The sequence below is a fragment of the Rhagoletis pomonella genome, unplaced genomic scaffold (assembly GCF_013731165.1).
Source record: "Rhagoletis pomonella isolate Grant_MI unplaced genomic scaffold, Rhpom_1.0 Rhpom_scaffold_00006, whole genome shotgun sequence".
NCBI classification, from domain to species: Eukaryota; Metazoa; Arthropoda; class Insecta; order Diptera; family Tephritidae; genus Rhagoletis; species Rhagoletis pomonella.
In genome coordinates this window covers 17,695,959-17,713,966 of record NW_023458560.1, presented here as the reverse complement: position 1 = coordinate 17,713,966, position 18,008 = coordinate 17,695,959, and the positions used below count along the sequence as shown (strand labels likewise).

Below are 18,008 nucleotides of genomic sequence, written 5' to 3'. Positions count from 1 at the left end.
CCGGTCACATGGCTTAAACGTTGGAAAGTGAAATTTGCTTAGGTTTACCTGAGGCAGGATTTAGCGTTAAAAATCAGAAAGTCGGAGTCGTTCAAAGAAAACGGTTGGTTTTCGAAAAATAGTCGGTTGATGGCAAATACATAGTGGAGGGGCAAAAAGTAGTGGATATACATACAGTGTACATAGATATTTATATACATATGTATGCATAAATAAGAGTGCATATACGTACATAGATTAAGTGCCAAGTGTAAGAAATTTTAGTGGAGTTAGGGTCTCTGTGAATCTAAAAATTTTACTTTGAAAGCGTTTTAAAGAAATAGTATTCAAAAGAAGATACATACTTAAGAAAACCTTTCTATAAAATAAATGTAAAAATATGAGCGACCAAAACCAAAAAAAAATACAAAATGCATTCAACTCCCATCTAAGCCCAATTTGTAAAAAGTTCTACTGAAAACCAAAAAAGTTTTTCCTCTAAAAGTTTAACTCCTTTTCTCGAAAATGTGAAAAATCGAAAAACATTTTGTTGTGTAATCGCATCAAAGTCTGTTCAAACGTTCACCTCGCATTGAATCTACCAGCAACCAGTTCACACATACTTCAACAATAAAACCGTTATATTTATACATTTTCAAGTGTTTACGTGTATGTTCCTGCGCTGACTTGTGTTTCGAATGAGAAATGTGCAACAACTCGTGGCGTTATCGAATGGTAATATGGACTCTTTGTGTTGTTGATTAAGTGATATAAGCTAAAAAAAAAAAAGGAAAGTATGTCGCAACCGGGTAAACGCGGTGGGCGTGGTGGCGCTGGCGGTGGCATTGGACGTCGTACGCCATCAAACGTTGCTGGTGCTATCGGTGGCATTAATACGCCGGATGAATCAACTACGGCCAGTGAACGTGCCACACCGGCCAGTAAGGCCGACTCCGATCAAAAGGATGACAGCTCCAGCAATGGCGATAAAAAGGAGACAGATGGCTTTACAACGCCAAAGCCTCCAAGCGCTGGCGCTTCGATACGTGATACCTCGAATAAGATACTCGCATTGGCGATGAAAAGCGAATGGACGCCAATCGAGCAGGAGCTAAAAAAACTGGAGAAATATGTGGCAAATGTGGGTGAGGATGGCAACCACATACCGCTGGTGGGCATACACGATCCGGTGAGTTTTGAAAAAAGTACATGTTTGCATATTCTGCGACGAACAAAAAATAACAAACAAACTGTTGGTATCCTTTAAAATAACATTTCGTCTCCATTATCAACAAGGCGTGTTGTTTAGGTGACAAAATAACGACAAGTCTACAAAATTTCCTATGCGCTGTTTAAAGGCGCGTTTCCCCCGCTTTTCGTGAATAGGCTTACACATTCCCTTGGTGCAGCAAAAAAGCAATGCAAACTACTAGAAGACATTCCCCCATTTGCTACAATACATACGTTCATACACACTATTTTGCATATAGCAGTAAAGGAATTGAGGATTTTAGATTTCCATTTTATGTACATATGTATGTATGTAGCAATGATACTGAATCGTAGACATAAAATTTCGAATAAAATTTCAATAAATTTACTAAAAAGGGTTGACGCGAGCTTCCAACAAGTCTTGATTACTTTTTATGCTTTCTAACTGGAGGGAGTTGCCGTTGGTAACAGTCGCCAAGAAAAAAAAACGGAGGAAATCAGCAAATAGTTGTATGGCACGTTAGCACCACAACCTGTTAGAAATGCTTCCTTGATTGTTTCCATAATAATGCGCTTTGGTTTGCATTTTCACTGTCTTAATATATTTGTTAACTTACTTTGGCATGACACCTACAGCCGCAAAGGAGATGTTATTAATGTAGGAAATCGTCGCAAGGACTGATAGTTAAATAGTAATTGGGGGTCTGCATATAAACTAAGAAGAAAAAATCGTTTTGTAACAGTTTAAGTACGTAGGCCAGGTATTACGTTTTTAAGCTGTAAAAAAGGCACAACGTTTTGACACTGCAATGCTTGCGCTACAAACGCAACCGACACAAACCACAAACGCAACCGACTTTATTTATAGGTAAACAAAATTTTTGACAAAGAAGCTTTTTAATTCGAATATGAATCAGACTATAAGTCGTGGAAGAACGCCAAAATTAAAAAAAAATAAGAAAAAAATACTAAAATGTGTAGTCGTAAAATTTAATACAAATGACAAGGCAGCCATTAAACTTTAATGTGGTTCCTTGTTATATTAAAAAATGCAATCCAATTGACAGGTACACAGGGTAATTCTGGCAACTTTCATTCAACTCACCACAGTATTTCGAAAAACAAAAGTCTTTTGTATGACAATTGTTATTCTCACAGTGAGCTTCAACCATGTTCAGGTTTGACTAAAATGACGTCAAAAATGAAAAACACGGCTTTATTACTATTCGATTGAAGGTCAAAAAACTGTTTGAATTAGAATCGTAGCTGCTCATATTTTCGATAAATTAGGAAATAATGTTTTTTTTACGGGGCAGCCAAGTATCTATGCAATAATTCCACGGTTTTAAACTTAATACTCGGATGTACCACTCTCAGCTTCCCCCAGAACCAATAACGTGAACGTTGCGGTATAATGGTTCCTTTTATATTTAGTATTTTTTTCTATTATTTTTCTTTACTTTTTATTGTTTTGTCATTTAAAGCTTACATCTTCATTGCTTCAATGTATTTCAAACTAAAAAATTCAAAGATGCGTTAAGAGAATTCAGTGGCTGCTCCTTTTATTTGTGTTGAATAAAAAGTGAAGGCAATATTTTAAAAGCACGTAGATTTTTAAGGTTTCTGAAACTCCGGTAATGTCAATCTTGTACTACTTTATTCAAAGCTTTAAACGCTGAAATAAAGGGAATAAGCCGAAAAGGTGCGACGCATGAAGAAACCTCGGAATCCGAAAGTTTATCGGCTTCGCATAAAAGCTTCCGACATGCATTTCCTTCAAAAACCTCCCTTGGTAATTTTTTGGAACAAGTTTTAGTTTTTTTTGACCACAATAGAGCTCTCTCTCGCCCAAGAAGAGGGACTAACCATCACACAAAAGGTGATTGACAAACCCATGCAATATACGTAGTTTAGGAATTATGCATTTCTAAATTATATAGACACCATCTTCATCAAAAAGGGTGTTGGCTTTGTCTTGTATTATTTAAAAATAATATAATATGAGGAAGTATTCGTGAAAAAAGCTAGTTTCCCGGTTTCTCGAAAAATACGAGCAGCTACGGATTTTAATTCAAACAGTTTTTTGACCTTAAATCGATTAGTAATGACGCTGTGTTTTTAATTGTTGACGTCATTTTATTCAATTCTAAACATGTTTGAAGCTAAATGTGTTCTGGCAACTATCTTGAAAGCTCTTTATGGCTATCGAAAGACTAATTGAAAGATCTGCTTACGAGGAGGCCTTATGGTCTGATTATGGCAACTTAACGTAACTTACAGGCTCTCACTTAAAAATTCTCTTAAAGGGATGTTGCTTATAATCGAACTGCCGAGACTTAACGTCTTTTAATGACACGTCGAAAACTGTTTCATTTTGATTTTCTAAGTTCTAAGTTCCGTTGAGTTAAGTTGCCATAATCAGGCTCTTAGTATTAAATGTTCTGTTTGCAATAATGGTTTTGCAGTTAAGTTTCTGATTGGATACTCATTTAATAATATTTAGTCGCTGTGCCATTTACATATATGTATAAGTATATCTTTTATTGTACACTATACCGAGAACTTTTAGATTGTCCATACTATTCATTTCAATGTCGTTAAAGTTAACATTGGTGACAAAATTGTGCTTCCTGCAGGCATGGATGTGTTTGCACTTTTCGGATGAAAGTTCTGCACCAGAGTAGTAGCACCAGTGTTACTTGCTATAAATATTCCTGACATTTATTGTCATATTTTTTTTTATTTTTTAATTAATAATCAAAATATAATCATCCGTAGGCTAGAAAGTCTAATAGGTGGCATACACGGTGCGTCTGACTCGCGAGTCATTTGTGTACGTGTTGACTCGCCTTCGACTACACACAGTTGAATCATTCAGAGTCATTCCAGGAGTCATGTCGGTGTAACTAACACGTATTTATTTTCACAAATACATCCAAACCGACTCGCGAGTCAGACGTACTGTGTATGCCGCCTATAAATCCTTTGGCGGGGGTAGGATCGAGAAAAGTTTATTATAATTGATAAAGAATAGGATAACAAAAAGAGGATTGGGAGAGCTGAGAATTTATTCTGATGCTTTCCATTTCCAGACAACCGGTCAGGTACGAGCATGATTTTTAATTTCGACCAAACTCAAATACATTGTTTGTTGGTCCAAATAATGAGACACGTATTTTTTCTTTTGGCTCGGAAAAATTTTTCGGCCGAATTTCACACATTCCCGCTTTTTATAATCGAAACTGTATGGTGGAAAGTGTGTTCTAATATCTATTTGATACACAAAAAATGATCACGGCTGTATTTTTTGCTGATATATTACATACATATGTTCCATTTAGTTAAACAATATAAGAATATTGTACTATGTACCACAAAAACGTATATTTTCTATAAAATATCATAACTCAGATAAAACAAAATCTTCGCTATTAGAGATTTGGGTTAATTGTAGTTCAAAGTGTCTCTTTCCCGGTAAAAAAGTTTGAGAGAAAAAAAAATACACTTTTTGAGAAATTAAGTTTAACAAAAAATTTGCACTTTTTGTTTATTGTTAAAAAAAAAAATTTAAATAATGAAGATCAATAATTATATCATTCTATCTTGAAGTGACAAGAATTACTGAAATTTGAGTAAAAACATTGTTGGAATCTATTAAATTTTGACAAAGTTATGGGCATTTTAAAAAAACATTCTCACTGTCAATTCGAATAATCGATTTTTGCCTGAAAAACAAAATCGCGTTTAATTCGGCCGAAAAATTTTTCCGAGCCAAAAGAAAAAATACGTGTCTCATTATTTGGACCAACAAACAATATATTTGAGTTTGGTCGAGATTAAAAATCATGCTCGTACCTGACCGGTTGTCTGGAAATGGAAAGCATCTTCTTACTTTTATTTTTCTGTTTGCCGTAAAATTACAAATGTATATTAGGCATAGTATGATCTTAATTTAAGAAAAATTTTTTACAACCATGTGGCTTATAGGTAGCATCATCTTAAATGGAAAATACAAAAACAAAATATTTTGGCTTCTGGCTAAGTTGACGTGTTTAGCAATCTCATCATTAATGAATTCTTACATTAGTTAAGTTAAGTCTAGACCGGAGATGGGCACCGCCTTGCCCGTGGTCAAAGCTCTTTTAAGCGGACTATATACATATTTTGTATAGAAGCGAACTATAGACTAACTAGACTTTTCGAATTCTTCAGCGAAAAAGTTGTCAGTGTCAATGTTATTGATCAGAATTATAATTGGTGTTTTTGTTTTCTTTGCCATTGCTGATCTATTTTTTATTTTGCTTTGTTGTCTTTTGGATGTGTTTCTGGGCAGAATTTTCACTGTCTGTTCCGCTGAGGTAGAAAGCTCGATATCTGACACAGCTTCGCTCATCAAATCTTCATACATACTCTGTTATTTTTCTGCTTAGTGTTTAAATAACTGAGAGAGTGCTTTTGGATAAATCAGAAATTGCTGTTAACGCTGTTGTTGAGAAAGCGATTGTTGCATTACGTGATGCTCGTCCGGATCAGCTGATATTTTGAAGTGACATTCGTTGTGATGGATTATAATTTTTGGCATTGGCTGCATATTACGTTACTTTGTTGTCTCGCAGACGGTCATTGTAAATGGCTTTCGCTGTTCCGTTGTCAACATTTTATGTGACTTTAAGTGTTTTTTCAAACTCCTCCTTCGCAAGTTGTTGGGCCCGAGTGCAGGCATGTCCTTCTGCACCTTGTCCTCCCATTTGGTACGCTGGCGCCTCTGCTTTCGTTGTCCACTCATGGGTGCGATTCGAATAGACGTTTCACTGTAGCGTCATTATCCATATACTATATATGGCTTAACTATGCTCATGTTGATTTTATGTTCATTTTAGATCTTTCATGATAATTATCATGAAAGCCGCTTAAGTCTTTTCATATTTTTCCGACACCGCTCACCTTGCTGCGTCAATTCAAAGAACGGGCATGAGACATTTAGAGCGTAATTTTAGCAAAGAAACACCTGCTGGCATCTTGCATATAAGCTCGGCTATTTTTTTTTTAACAACTCTTTAGCACAGGGTACATGCATCGCACTTAGTGCTTGAATATTTATTTAAACACCAGCTAATAGCCAAACATTATTTATCTTTTACTAACTGCTGTTCTTTTACTCTCCTGCAGAACACCGGCATGACACCTCTAATGTACGCCACCAAGGATAATAAGACATCAATTATGGATCGGATGATTGAGTTGGGCGCAGATGTTGGAGCAAGAAATAATGTAAGTAAACATTTCGTTTTTGTTTGTGCAACTTTTGCAACAGTAATAAAAAAATTTCAAAAAGCAAATACAAGGTGTCAAAAACAAATTGAAATCACCTGCCAGCATTTACTTATTCGCGCAACAAAAACAAAAAAAAAACGCATAAACAAACACAAAAAACGCAATGAAGGAAAAGAAGGTAAAGAAAAGTCAAATTGTGTCAAATCGATACAGCCCGCGTAAATAAATCTTAAAGCGCGTACCAAAACGCATAAATTAATTTGGCGAGCTGAATGCGGTCGACGTCCATGACGCTTCCGCCGGCAATCCGACAACACCGTCTGTGGTGTTTTTTTTTGGTGTTAACGCAAAATTCTGGGATACCGTCAAAGTTGTTTGAGCCTCTAGAATACATACATACATGTGTATGTAAGTGTATATATAAGTAGGGCAAAGTCTGGCTAATAGTAAGAGTTATGTTTGTATATTTGTAGTTCAACAAACCGCAAACTCAGCCAAGCTCGGAAACACTCATATTTGCATACATAAATATGTACATTGGGGTAGTCCAAAAAAAATTAAAGACGGAATTTTAATTCTCTCACCCCTGTATCCCTGTTTTTTTATTTTGAAATAAAAAAAATATTTAGAAGTCGCTCAAATAGAATTCTTGAAAATCAATATCTTTTGATCTGAGAACTCTGTTTTTCTTCAAAACACATCCAGTAATAATACCCAATTATTTAATACTAACGATTTTTTATGGGTCCCCATTGCACTTTTTGGGGCTTTTAGATGACCTTAAAAAATACTCAACGAATAGTAAATAGATCTAAAGTTTTCCGATCGAAAAAAATTGATTTTTCAAGACATTTATACAAAAAAAATGTCCCATATAAAATACATGGGAAAGTAAGAGCGCTTTGATCGACCTCTTTTTTGATTTCAAAATAACAAAAAAAAACCGGACTCTAATTTTTTCGGTATGGAAAATTCCAACTTTACTTATTTTGGACCACCCTAATGTGCATACATCCAAGTATGGAATCACGCAATGCCTATTTAGTAAATAGTATTTACCTTTCACAAGCGTCATAATGCGTAACGAATTGAAGTTAAATTGAACTCGCGAAGGGTATTTTCCAACGTTTGAGTTAGTTTGGCTAAGGACTTTATTCTCAGATTTCGCAAAATCAGCTGCGACCTGCAAAACAATTAACCGCAAATTTAGCATACGCGCATAGTAAACCATATCTTAGTGCACAAAGGTACATATATAGCATAAGTACTATAATTTTATTTTGGTTTCGAATTTCCTTTTCGCATTCTAAGGAAGGTATTGAATTGCATTCGTGAAGTTGAAGCTTTCGATTTTACTTACGGTAATAAAAATAATACGAAGCAACAAACACCAATGCCATTCCACTGCACTTTCTGTTTATTTATAATGCAGATTCGTGTTTTTTTTTTGGCTCAACTGTTTTAATCAAGATGGCCCAGAATTGTGCATACCTTGTTACAGTGTTACTTAATTACATTTTAATAGGGGTGGACAATAAAATATAATTTTTTTCCCAATACTTCTGATTGGGTTATAAATAATGATATTTAATATATACATAGATAGAAGGTTTTTGAAAATGCTCTCATAAAAATCAAATTATTTCTTCTGTATTTTATCCAGAAGTCCCTTTGTCCACTTTAAGTTGTTTGCAGTCCCAGCTGCTCAATAAATTCACATGATTTTTGCCCATTTGTAGTCCTTTTATGCCTCTAAATCAGTGCTACGCGAATTATTAATACATTTTCTGACTATGGCTCCGATGGCCGAAGGTGGAATTGATACAACTGGTTGCGGAACAACGAATGCCTGGTCTAAGTTTTCTCTAGCGAACGAATCAAATTTTTCCTTACCGAATAGCCTACTAGCTAACATAAAACACATTCGTTAATATTTCTAACATAATTGAGTCGAGACTTCTATTGGTGAACTCGTCGGGAACTAGCTAAATGACTGGGCAATGCATTGAGTGTAGTTTGCCTGCCACTACAAGCAAGCGAACTCCTACATCTTCACATAAATATTTTCTACCTCTCTAGTTGTACATGGCCTTTGGGATATCAATGTATTAATTACTATGAGAGAGGTGAAAACTGTTCCCATTGACTTTGATATAGACCCCAGGGGCTGGATTCCGTACCTGTGATTTGTAAACTCTTCATTTTGCGATTCAGGAAGTGTGAGAATGAATTTAACTATCGAATTGTGTACATGCGGTGATTTTTTGGTTGTTCGGTGAGTTTTTGGTTGTGAGTTTTACACTCGGTATACAGCACATCTTCTTCAGTTACTGAATCCAGCCCCAGTTCCTCATCCGTTGTCAGTTTTGGCAGATTATACAATTCGCGAGCTCGTGTCTGATATTGGGATCACAACAGTACTCCACCTCAAGTATTTAAATTATATTTGATTTAATTTAGAGGAGGGAGTAAGTCGCCTAGTTACCGTTACGGAGAACGATTTAGTTTAACAAACATCTATTTGGCTACAGTTTTTCGTTGATCCACGAAGCCATTTAGGTACCATGTACTTCTAGGTACATTGATAGCAGGAAACAAAGTGTGATCACAGTGGCACATAATGCGTCGCGCTGTTTCGTCCTATCTTTGTTAAGTGTTTCACTAACCTGCAGTAGCCAGTAAGAAAACCTGCAATAATTCTCCTTATTGATATTTCCGGGATAAAGTAATTGGCCTATCTGTTACCCTTCGTACTTATCCAGTAATGTTGCGCTTAACTTTACATCCAGATATAATATATTCGCCGAGTGGAGTTCCATGGCAGACCAATAAACGGTCCTGGGCCTATGAATCCCCGTGCAGACCCTTTTCTGGCAGGAACATGTGTCACTTTATTACACATGCCACTGTGTCCCGGTACCACAATGAGCTAAACCCAGCTCCTGCATGCGATAAGTATTAAAAGTTGAAGTTAGTCCCACACCAGCTTTGAGGTGATGTCGTGCGTTCTAAGAGCGAGGAGCTCCGCTCTGCTGTCTGATTATATGTATGCAGATAAGTATGTTTGTTGGTTGACTCATTTTCTGCATGCTGCCTCAGGCATAGTTCAATGACCTCAAGGAAGTCAACGTTGCGTTACCTCTTCAGAAAATGCCATGCCGTACCACACCAATGCCGTAGGAAACTCCTCGTGTATCAAGACAATAAAATACGGTAGATTTAGCAGTGGATTCAGAGCAGCCCCAGGTGTTGCTGGGAAATCTCCCGTAGAGTCTGCCCACCTGCCTTATTCCTTATCCACTCGAGCGAACCGAGCTTACCAATATCACTGCAATATTCATTGATCGATGCCCTTTTTGAGAAGCAAATAAGCTTATTGTACTCCCTTGTGTCGTGAGCCCTATTTACAATTTTCCTCAACTTCCGTAGCTCTTTATTCCACCCGGAAACGTGAGTGCAGGCTTAATTACCAGTTACACATGACTTATTCTTTTTTGTAGTCTTTATTCGAAAATCTGTATGTATGTAGTGAGATTTTTTGTCAACCCATGTTGCAATATGCATAAAGGTTGTTTCAACGAATATATTCTTTTTTTTTTTAATTTTCGTTCACAGTGCAAAAACAATCTCAAAGAACTAAATTTCCAACAATTGTATGTGCATTCTTCTATCAAACTGAATATTCGTTTGTATCAAATGTGAATGAACTAACTGATAGTAAAGCGGACACTACACAATTTATAAAATGTTGATATTTTTACATAACTAAGTCAAATATTTACTGAAAATTTTGTTCGACTATACTAGTTAGGCAAAGAAATTAAATAAAAAATCCTTGACCTAAATCTCAGCGACAAAGCGAATACGAAACTGCCGAAAACATAAAATGAAAATAGCCACTAATAGTAACCAGCGGCCACCTATAGCTTTGTAAGTGCCAACAACTTAAATAACGTCAACGCCGTTAACGAAACACGAAAGCCATTTTTAAGAATGACCGCTTGTAACTGACCAACACCATATAACTTAGGGTAGCAAAAATACATCTATACACATTACTCATAAAATTTATATGGATAAAAACGTGCACATATATATGTATGTATTTGCTTTTCTGAAAAGTTTATGAATGGCTAATGAATTTACTACACCAAATAGTGTTTTTGAAACCGGCAAATGAAAAATTTGGGAAAAAGCCGTAGAATAAATATAGAACATACATACATACGTTTTTTATTAATTTTTGCTATAGCTTATAAATTTTAGAAATGATTTATTTTATTGGGTGGTTTCATGATTAATGCAAAACCGTTGTCGAATTGTAAAATTTAAACTTTACTTATTATATGTAATTGTAGTAGGACCAAGAGAAACGCAACAGGAAAACGAATAAGGCTTACTCTTCTTGCGAGCCATGAGTTGTGGTGTCCGTTCATACAGAAAAAAGTGTTTCCCCAATATTTCTCGCTTTAAAAACTGCGTAGACATATAAAAATGTAACTAAGTTAGATCACCCGCTTTAGCTTATGAGGCTGCTAAGTAGAAAGAATTGTTGTATGGCTTGCATGTTTCGTACATAACCTTTTTTGGTGTGAATAAAGAAAAAACTGCCTAACACAGACTTTTTTTTATAGGAGGCAAGCACATCCAGTTGGAGGGCTTTCCGCCATTTTTCAGCGTTTCCTCAAACCTTTGAAAATGGGAAAATACTCCTAAAAAGTACAATTGTGTGTAACAATAATTATAAGATTTTTTTACGTAATTGAGAAGCACAAGCTTAAAGCCCCTTTGCTAAACTAGGTTTTCAATTTATCAGAAAGAGTCGGTTCTCTGGCAAAGTAGTGGTAAAATGGGAGAGTAAAATCGGCCCTTTTTTTGTGAGAAGTGGCAAGAAATTTTTTATGGTAAAGTTTCAAACCATCAGCTGTTCAAACAAATTGAAAGTAGAATAAGCAAAAACAAAAGTACATCGGCATTTTTACCTTATGAAATACATACATATCGTCACTAGACACGAATAAAGGCGCGAGCTCAAAAGTTGAGGGCGAAAAAAGACGCATAAATAAACTTTAGCGTCAAAAACTCTTAACATACTTCACCGAAGTTTTTCATAAGCATCTTTTTTCGCAAAATTTTTGTACGCGCCTTTTTTCGCCGTCAAAACACTATCGCGCATTTATTCGTGTGTAGTGACGATATGTCGTAGTGAAGAAATATGTATCAAGGTTTGTATGCATTTTTGTAAATTTTCTTGTCTTATTGCGTATAATTTAGCAGATCGCCTAATGATAAAAAAAACTGCTATGTAAACAAAAATTTTTGGCTTTTCTTTCTTTCTCTGAGAGCAATTTGGCTATTTGACAGTTCTATAATTTTATAATTTGGTTATTCAGGTACTTGTCAGAATCGCAACCATTTTTTTTCAAACTTTATACAGAGTTTAGAAAAATTCAACTAATTTTAATCAAAATTTTGATCTTTTTAATCTGAAGTTATTAAAAAATTTTGGGTATGCTCTTACATGGCTTATGAAAATCTGGTAAAACAAGTGGCTAAAAAATTCCGTAGACTTATATTTTTTTGCGGTTATTTTCATATAATAAGTGCAACTTATGAGAACTGACGTTGATTTTTTTTTTAATTTTTTCGCAACCGGTCTTCTTTCGCATTTTATTCTGCAAAAAATTCACGTTTATATGGTAAAAGCGCAAAAATCCGTCACCAAAAAATATAAAAAACTTTACGTGATTTCATAGACTATGTGTCTGCATACCCAAGATTTTTCTAAAAACTCAGATTAAAAAGGTGAAAATTTTCATTGAAATTTGACTTTTGTGGTTTTGGTTAAAGAATAAACAAAAAAATAAGAAAAAAATTTTAGCTTGAAAAACATTGCAAATATTTAACAAAAATTACCGTGCACTCACTTTTGATCGCCAGTAATTATTTTGGATTTTTCGTTATTTTTTCATATATTTCGATTTCTTCTTGTGTGTTTTTTATTACATTTAATGTTTTTTTAAATTAAATAGAATAGCAACAAATTTGTGTGCTCTATTATACAGTGCTACAAAAATTAATGAAGTAGAAATAACTGGGAAATTATGTAAATTTTCTGGTAGTTATTGCCGATTAAAGCAAGAATAGAAATACGAAATTTGCTAAACATCCCAAAAATCTTGACTTCCCGTCAACCGGTTTTGCGCATATTTGCGAACTTATAAGCTTGTGTCTTATGAACCGACTTTATACCTTTGGAATGATATGCATAAATTTTTAGAAAACTTAAGAGATCTGTGTTTATTTGCCCAACAAACACAATTTTTGTTTTCTTTCTTCATCTTTCTTCAATTTTGGTGATATTTTTACGCACTCTAAAAAATCGGTTGAAATCTGACTGTGTTATTCAACTTTACATGAAAAAAATGCAATTTTTGGCTATACAACTCTAAAATGTAGGCTTAACCGATTTTTTAGTTCAGCACGAGTCCACATCTACGCTTTACGTGCAAAAAATAAGCATCGAAAATTGCGTATAAAAAACAGCAAGCCTATTATCAATTTCTTCTTGTAGTGAACACAAATATTCTGAAATCTTTTGCCATGAAAATTTTATTAACCCAGTTAATTTTCAGCCGATTTGCTAAAAATAAACATTAGGTTTGCTCGATATTAAACATGTTTTTCAAAATAATTCAGTAGTTTTTGGTAAGTAGTTTTAGTTTTAAGTTTTTTTTAGTTAGTAGTAATTAATTAAAGGCGTTTGTGTTGCTATCGTATCACGTGTCGTATCGCTCTAAGGTGCACCGCACCTTACAAATTTATGTGGCTGCATTTTGTTATATAATTTCAAGCTAATAGCAATAAACACAATACAGAGATAAACAAAAGACGTATGTATGAGTTGTCATACGAATCATATTTTAATATGTATTTCTACGCCTATTAAGCGAATAGGCTTTGAAATATAATAAATGATCGTAGACAATAACAGCTGCATTTTTTTGTAAGCGAGCGACAAAAGAACGCTCAACTCGGGTAAAATTTCCTCTTAGCTACTTAAGCAACCCTGTTGGTAGCTGGCAAGAAACATGTGATTAGTTTAACAGGATTGAGATACAAAAACCAATTTAAGTTAGTAATTATGCGAGGTATTTGCGTAATATATATACTCTTTTAAAATATAAGTCACGTATATAAGGAAACAAAAATTTCCCTCTCCACTTTCCCATTAACAATTCACAATAGAGCAGTTTTTTCACTTACCAACACTACCCTTCTGGTCGCGTATTTTTTAACCGACCTGGCTGAGCTCGGATAAATAGCCGGGTTAGTGTTGTTGCTTTGCGTGTATTTCCTCATGTAAGCGAGTGCTCTTTTGTAGCTCGGTTGCAAAAGAATGCACCTAACATTAACGAACAGTAGAAGCAAGAGAGCAACATGCATATCGGCGGTACTTTGACAAAATCTCGTATCTCAAAACTCTCTCAAACAACATTCTCTAACAAAAAAAAACCCCCTCTATTAATAACAGAAAATTCTTTTTAATAACTTTGTTTTACTGTTTATTAAAAATTAGGTACTTTTAGTTAATTGAAAATAATATATAATGAGATACGAAGTAGTAGTATTTTCTGAGATACGAGGTTTTGCCAAAGTACCATCGATATGCGTTGACTGACATCAGCTAAAATTTTCGATGTACATACATATGTATTCAAGCTTTGCTTTATCAAACAAATAAGCCCGTCGGATGTGGTATTAAACATTTGGCTTATTAAGTGAAATCTATATATCGGTGGTGCTCTGCAATAACGGCATAACTCGAAATTTCATGTCTTTCTTTGGAAAGTCGACATATCCTTAGTATTTACAAATCCGGCAGGGGCGCAGTTTTGCCATTTGTCACAAAACCGAAGCTTTAATACTGAACAGTGGCACATGTCTCATATTTATCGTGAATATTGGCATAAGTCAAAAACTCTCGATAGGTTATTGATGCTTCTGTGTGAAATAACGACACTTTTCGTATTGCGCCGTTGTTTATAACATAGTTTCAGAAAGACAATGACGAAAGCTTAAATTTAAAAAGCCATTTAAACTCGATGAATTATGATTTAACTCAAAATTGTGTTTGTTCACACCGACTTAATATTCTTGGGCCGCCGTTTACGACGCGATCAAGTTTTAGTCTCAGATTTTTTAAATCGTAAAGATTTGCGATTTAAGCGCGTTAACCCGAGACTTATCATGTTTTCAATTTTTTGACTGCACTTTGCTGTCAGCATTTGGCCAAGGTTCTGTCATTTGGATGATATCGAGAAAAAGCTCCGTTGTGTCATTGCAGGCGTCAATGTTATCGGGGCGTGTTTCGAAAGAGGGCACAGAGTCTGGTGTGGCGAACAGGCCTTCGTCGTCATCATCGAAAAATAATATTTCTTAGTTCCATGGAATTTGTTTTGATAACTTTTGATTTTGAAATTTTAGCAAAAAAGTCATTATAAATAATTTACGTGGAGCGCATGCAATAAAAAGCATGCGATTTAATTGACAATATTCAAACTACATAACATAGACCTAAAATTTCTACAGCGAAAGTACAAATTTGAGATCGATTTTCAGCGGTCGTTATTCATATACCCACATACCTACATACATATATTACTTTCATAGCAATTCAAGTCTATTACATGCGCCCCACGCTTTTCATTTTCAATCTCATAAATTGTTTATAATGACTTTTGCTAAATTTTAAAAATCAAAAGTTATGAAAACAAATTCTATGGGACTGAGATATATTATTTTCTACTTTTTAAACCATTTATAAAAGCGTGGTATATTAAAAAGTTTTTTTTTATTTCATTTATTTTCTACTTTAAAGTCTTGTCTGTATAAAATTTTGCTACAGATATTAAAATAATTCAACTTGCAATGAACAGAGAACAGAAGACTATTGCGCAAAATACACCACACAAATATTTGCGAAAATACAAATTAGTACAAATAAGATTCTTATTCGATTCCTATTTGTAAAAGTTGCTATTTGCGCAAATATTTGTGTGGCTTATTTTGTGCATATGCAAGCAAAATGTTAATTTCATTTAAAGAAATGCCTTGTTGTCCATTTCCGCTGTAGCGTATGTGGTGCAAATTTTTAGGCGTAATACTTAACTACTTCCAGCAAAGCCTACCGTCGAGGTTGGTGTCTAGACTTTTGTATAGGAACTTTGATTATATCTAAAATTATAGCTAGTTCTAAAACATATTATTGCTAAATTACGAAACATAAAATCTTTAATTGGCTCTACTGAAAAATATGAAATTTTGAGTTGTGTCGTTATTGCATATGACCATCGATATGAAAACCAGTTAAATTTTTGTACATAGTTTCTCAAATACACAAATGTATACACATAAGGCACATATTGCTAGTAAACAAATATGTGGAAAAATATTGCATGAACTTTAAATTGAAATACTTCGACTTTGATACGGCTTATCGCGTCCATTTGGGGTCGGTTGAATCTTTTTATATGCATAACACGAGCACCTAATGGGATTATAAATATGATTTTTTGGAATCAGTCGGTTCCTGCTTCACCTATCAATAAAAATGACCCTATATGTTAATCCAGGCAATAAATTATCTATGTACGTACCGAATTTCAAGAAAATAAGTCCTTAAATACGATTGTTTTGTATAGATCATTCCCTGGTCCACCTACCGGAAAAAGTATCCTTTACGTTCATCCATTCAATAAGTTATCTGTGTACCGAATTTGAAGAATATCGAACGATAAATACAATTTTTTAAGATAGATCTATTCCGAGTCCAATTAACGGATAAAGTATATAATAACTTTCCCTGTATATTTTCCTACAATCCGTTAAAATTTCGTTTAAAGCAATTCAAAAAGCTGTGAAGATATGATAAATAGTGGTTTGCTCTTAATAGAGGCGTGGCTCCGCCTTTTTTTCCAAAAATAATATATAGCCTCATTTACAGGATGTATGTACAGTGGCGCATACAGGATTTTATTTGAGGAGCTGCGATTGGGAACATCTTGTCTTGATTCACAGTCAACAGATGATGCTGGAATCCAAAGTTAGTAGTATCACTAAATACTATAAATGTATATTAAGCGTTGTTTTTGATGGCGGATGGTATCGAGGATCCATAACATTAAACAAATTATTAAAACATTTGTCATTAACTTTTCTGAACAGTTTAAGATCCCTGATTACCATTAAGAAAACTGCTTGACTTATACCTTTTTACGTTGACTTTTATTATTATATGCATATTGTTAACACAAGACCATAATGTTTTACGAGGTACATGTCATTTTTATCACACAAAATGGGTTGCAATTAAGGATGCGCGATTAATCGGTTAATTAATTAATTAATTTTTTATTCATTATGTGCCCCCAAGGGAGACAGTTTTCTTATTGGTCTTGCATTACAGCCGATAGTATCGATAGTCTTAAAACATCGATAGTATATTTTTTTAGAAGACAAACCATCGATATATCGATAGTATCGTCAATATTTTTCCACCTCTAGATCTTACTTATTTTTAAATGAAGTTTTTCTTTATTTGTTTATCTGTTTAAATAATGCTACGATCTTGGTTTTAAGCTACGTATTCTTCATTAAATGTTCATGTTTTACTCAAGGATTTACATATTTATGCAAGTTAACAAGTAGATGTATCTACATCAATAATTATGTTCGCTTAAGTACCCGCATCGGGAAATAAGAATCAAAAATTTTGTACGCCCAAGTATGATTGACATTTTATTTTATTATATTATATATTGTTTATAAATGAATTATATTTTTACAAATCATATGTTTTGAGTCATATGTTTTTGAGAAAAGTACACCGTAGTAATTTTAAAATTTCAAAATTACATTTCTCGACTGAAAAACAAGATATTCGAGCTAACTCGACGGCACCCAGAGTGCTTTTTTAACACTTCGTGCCAATTAATCATAGAGCTTTCGACAGAAGAAATATTTTCATATGAAACAAAATGGCTTCGAAAGCTAATTTAATTGCCTTTCAAGGAAAAATATTGCCATTGAGCCACAATCACTCCTTGAACTTAAACAAATTGGTAAAAAATTGTGTTCTTTGGAAAAAACATGCAAAATCCAACGGATATATTAAAAAAAATACATTTTTTGGATTTTTTATTACACTAATATTAATGATTTTGAGACGAGAAACACGATTCCACTGTTTAAAAACGAAACAAAAAATTCCAACCCTCAATTTGAAAAATGCATTATATATTGCATTTTTCATTATTTGCATGCAGCTGTGCATCCTTCACACAATTTTTATCCCTCGAACAACAAGTCAGTTTTAGTGCTATTCAAGGCCTTTAATTTAAGACAACAACAAGGTAGAAGTCTCTAGGCCCTTTGAGAGCTAAACTGTTACGATTCTAAAGTTAAACTTCGAAATTTCATTCGATATTTTACGCTTTTTTTCTAATAGTCGGTATATGCGATTAAGCCGATAACCATGATCT

At 34.2% G+C, this 18,008-nt stretch overlaps 1 protein-coding gene across 4 annotated transcripts in view; it reads left to right on the top strand.

Moving 5' to 3' along the window:
- Nucleotides 1–775: 775 nt before the first annotated feature.
- The window catches only part of LOC118740455 (serine/threonine-protein phosphatase 6 regulatory ankyrin repeat subunit A), a 233,659-nt gene continuing 216,426 nt past the window's right edge, over nt 776–18,008 (top strand). For all 4 annotated transcript variants that reach the window (XM_036472008.1, XM_036472007.1, XM_036472009.1 and 1 more), the window contains exons 1-2: nt 776–1,168; nt 6,361–6,462. In XM_036472008.1, coding sequence (XP_036327901.1) covers nt 776–1,168; nt 6,361–6,462 — 495 coding nt within the window. The remainder of the gene's footprint in view (nt 1,169–6,360; nt 6,463–18,008) is intronic.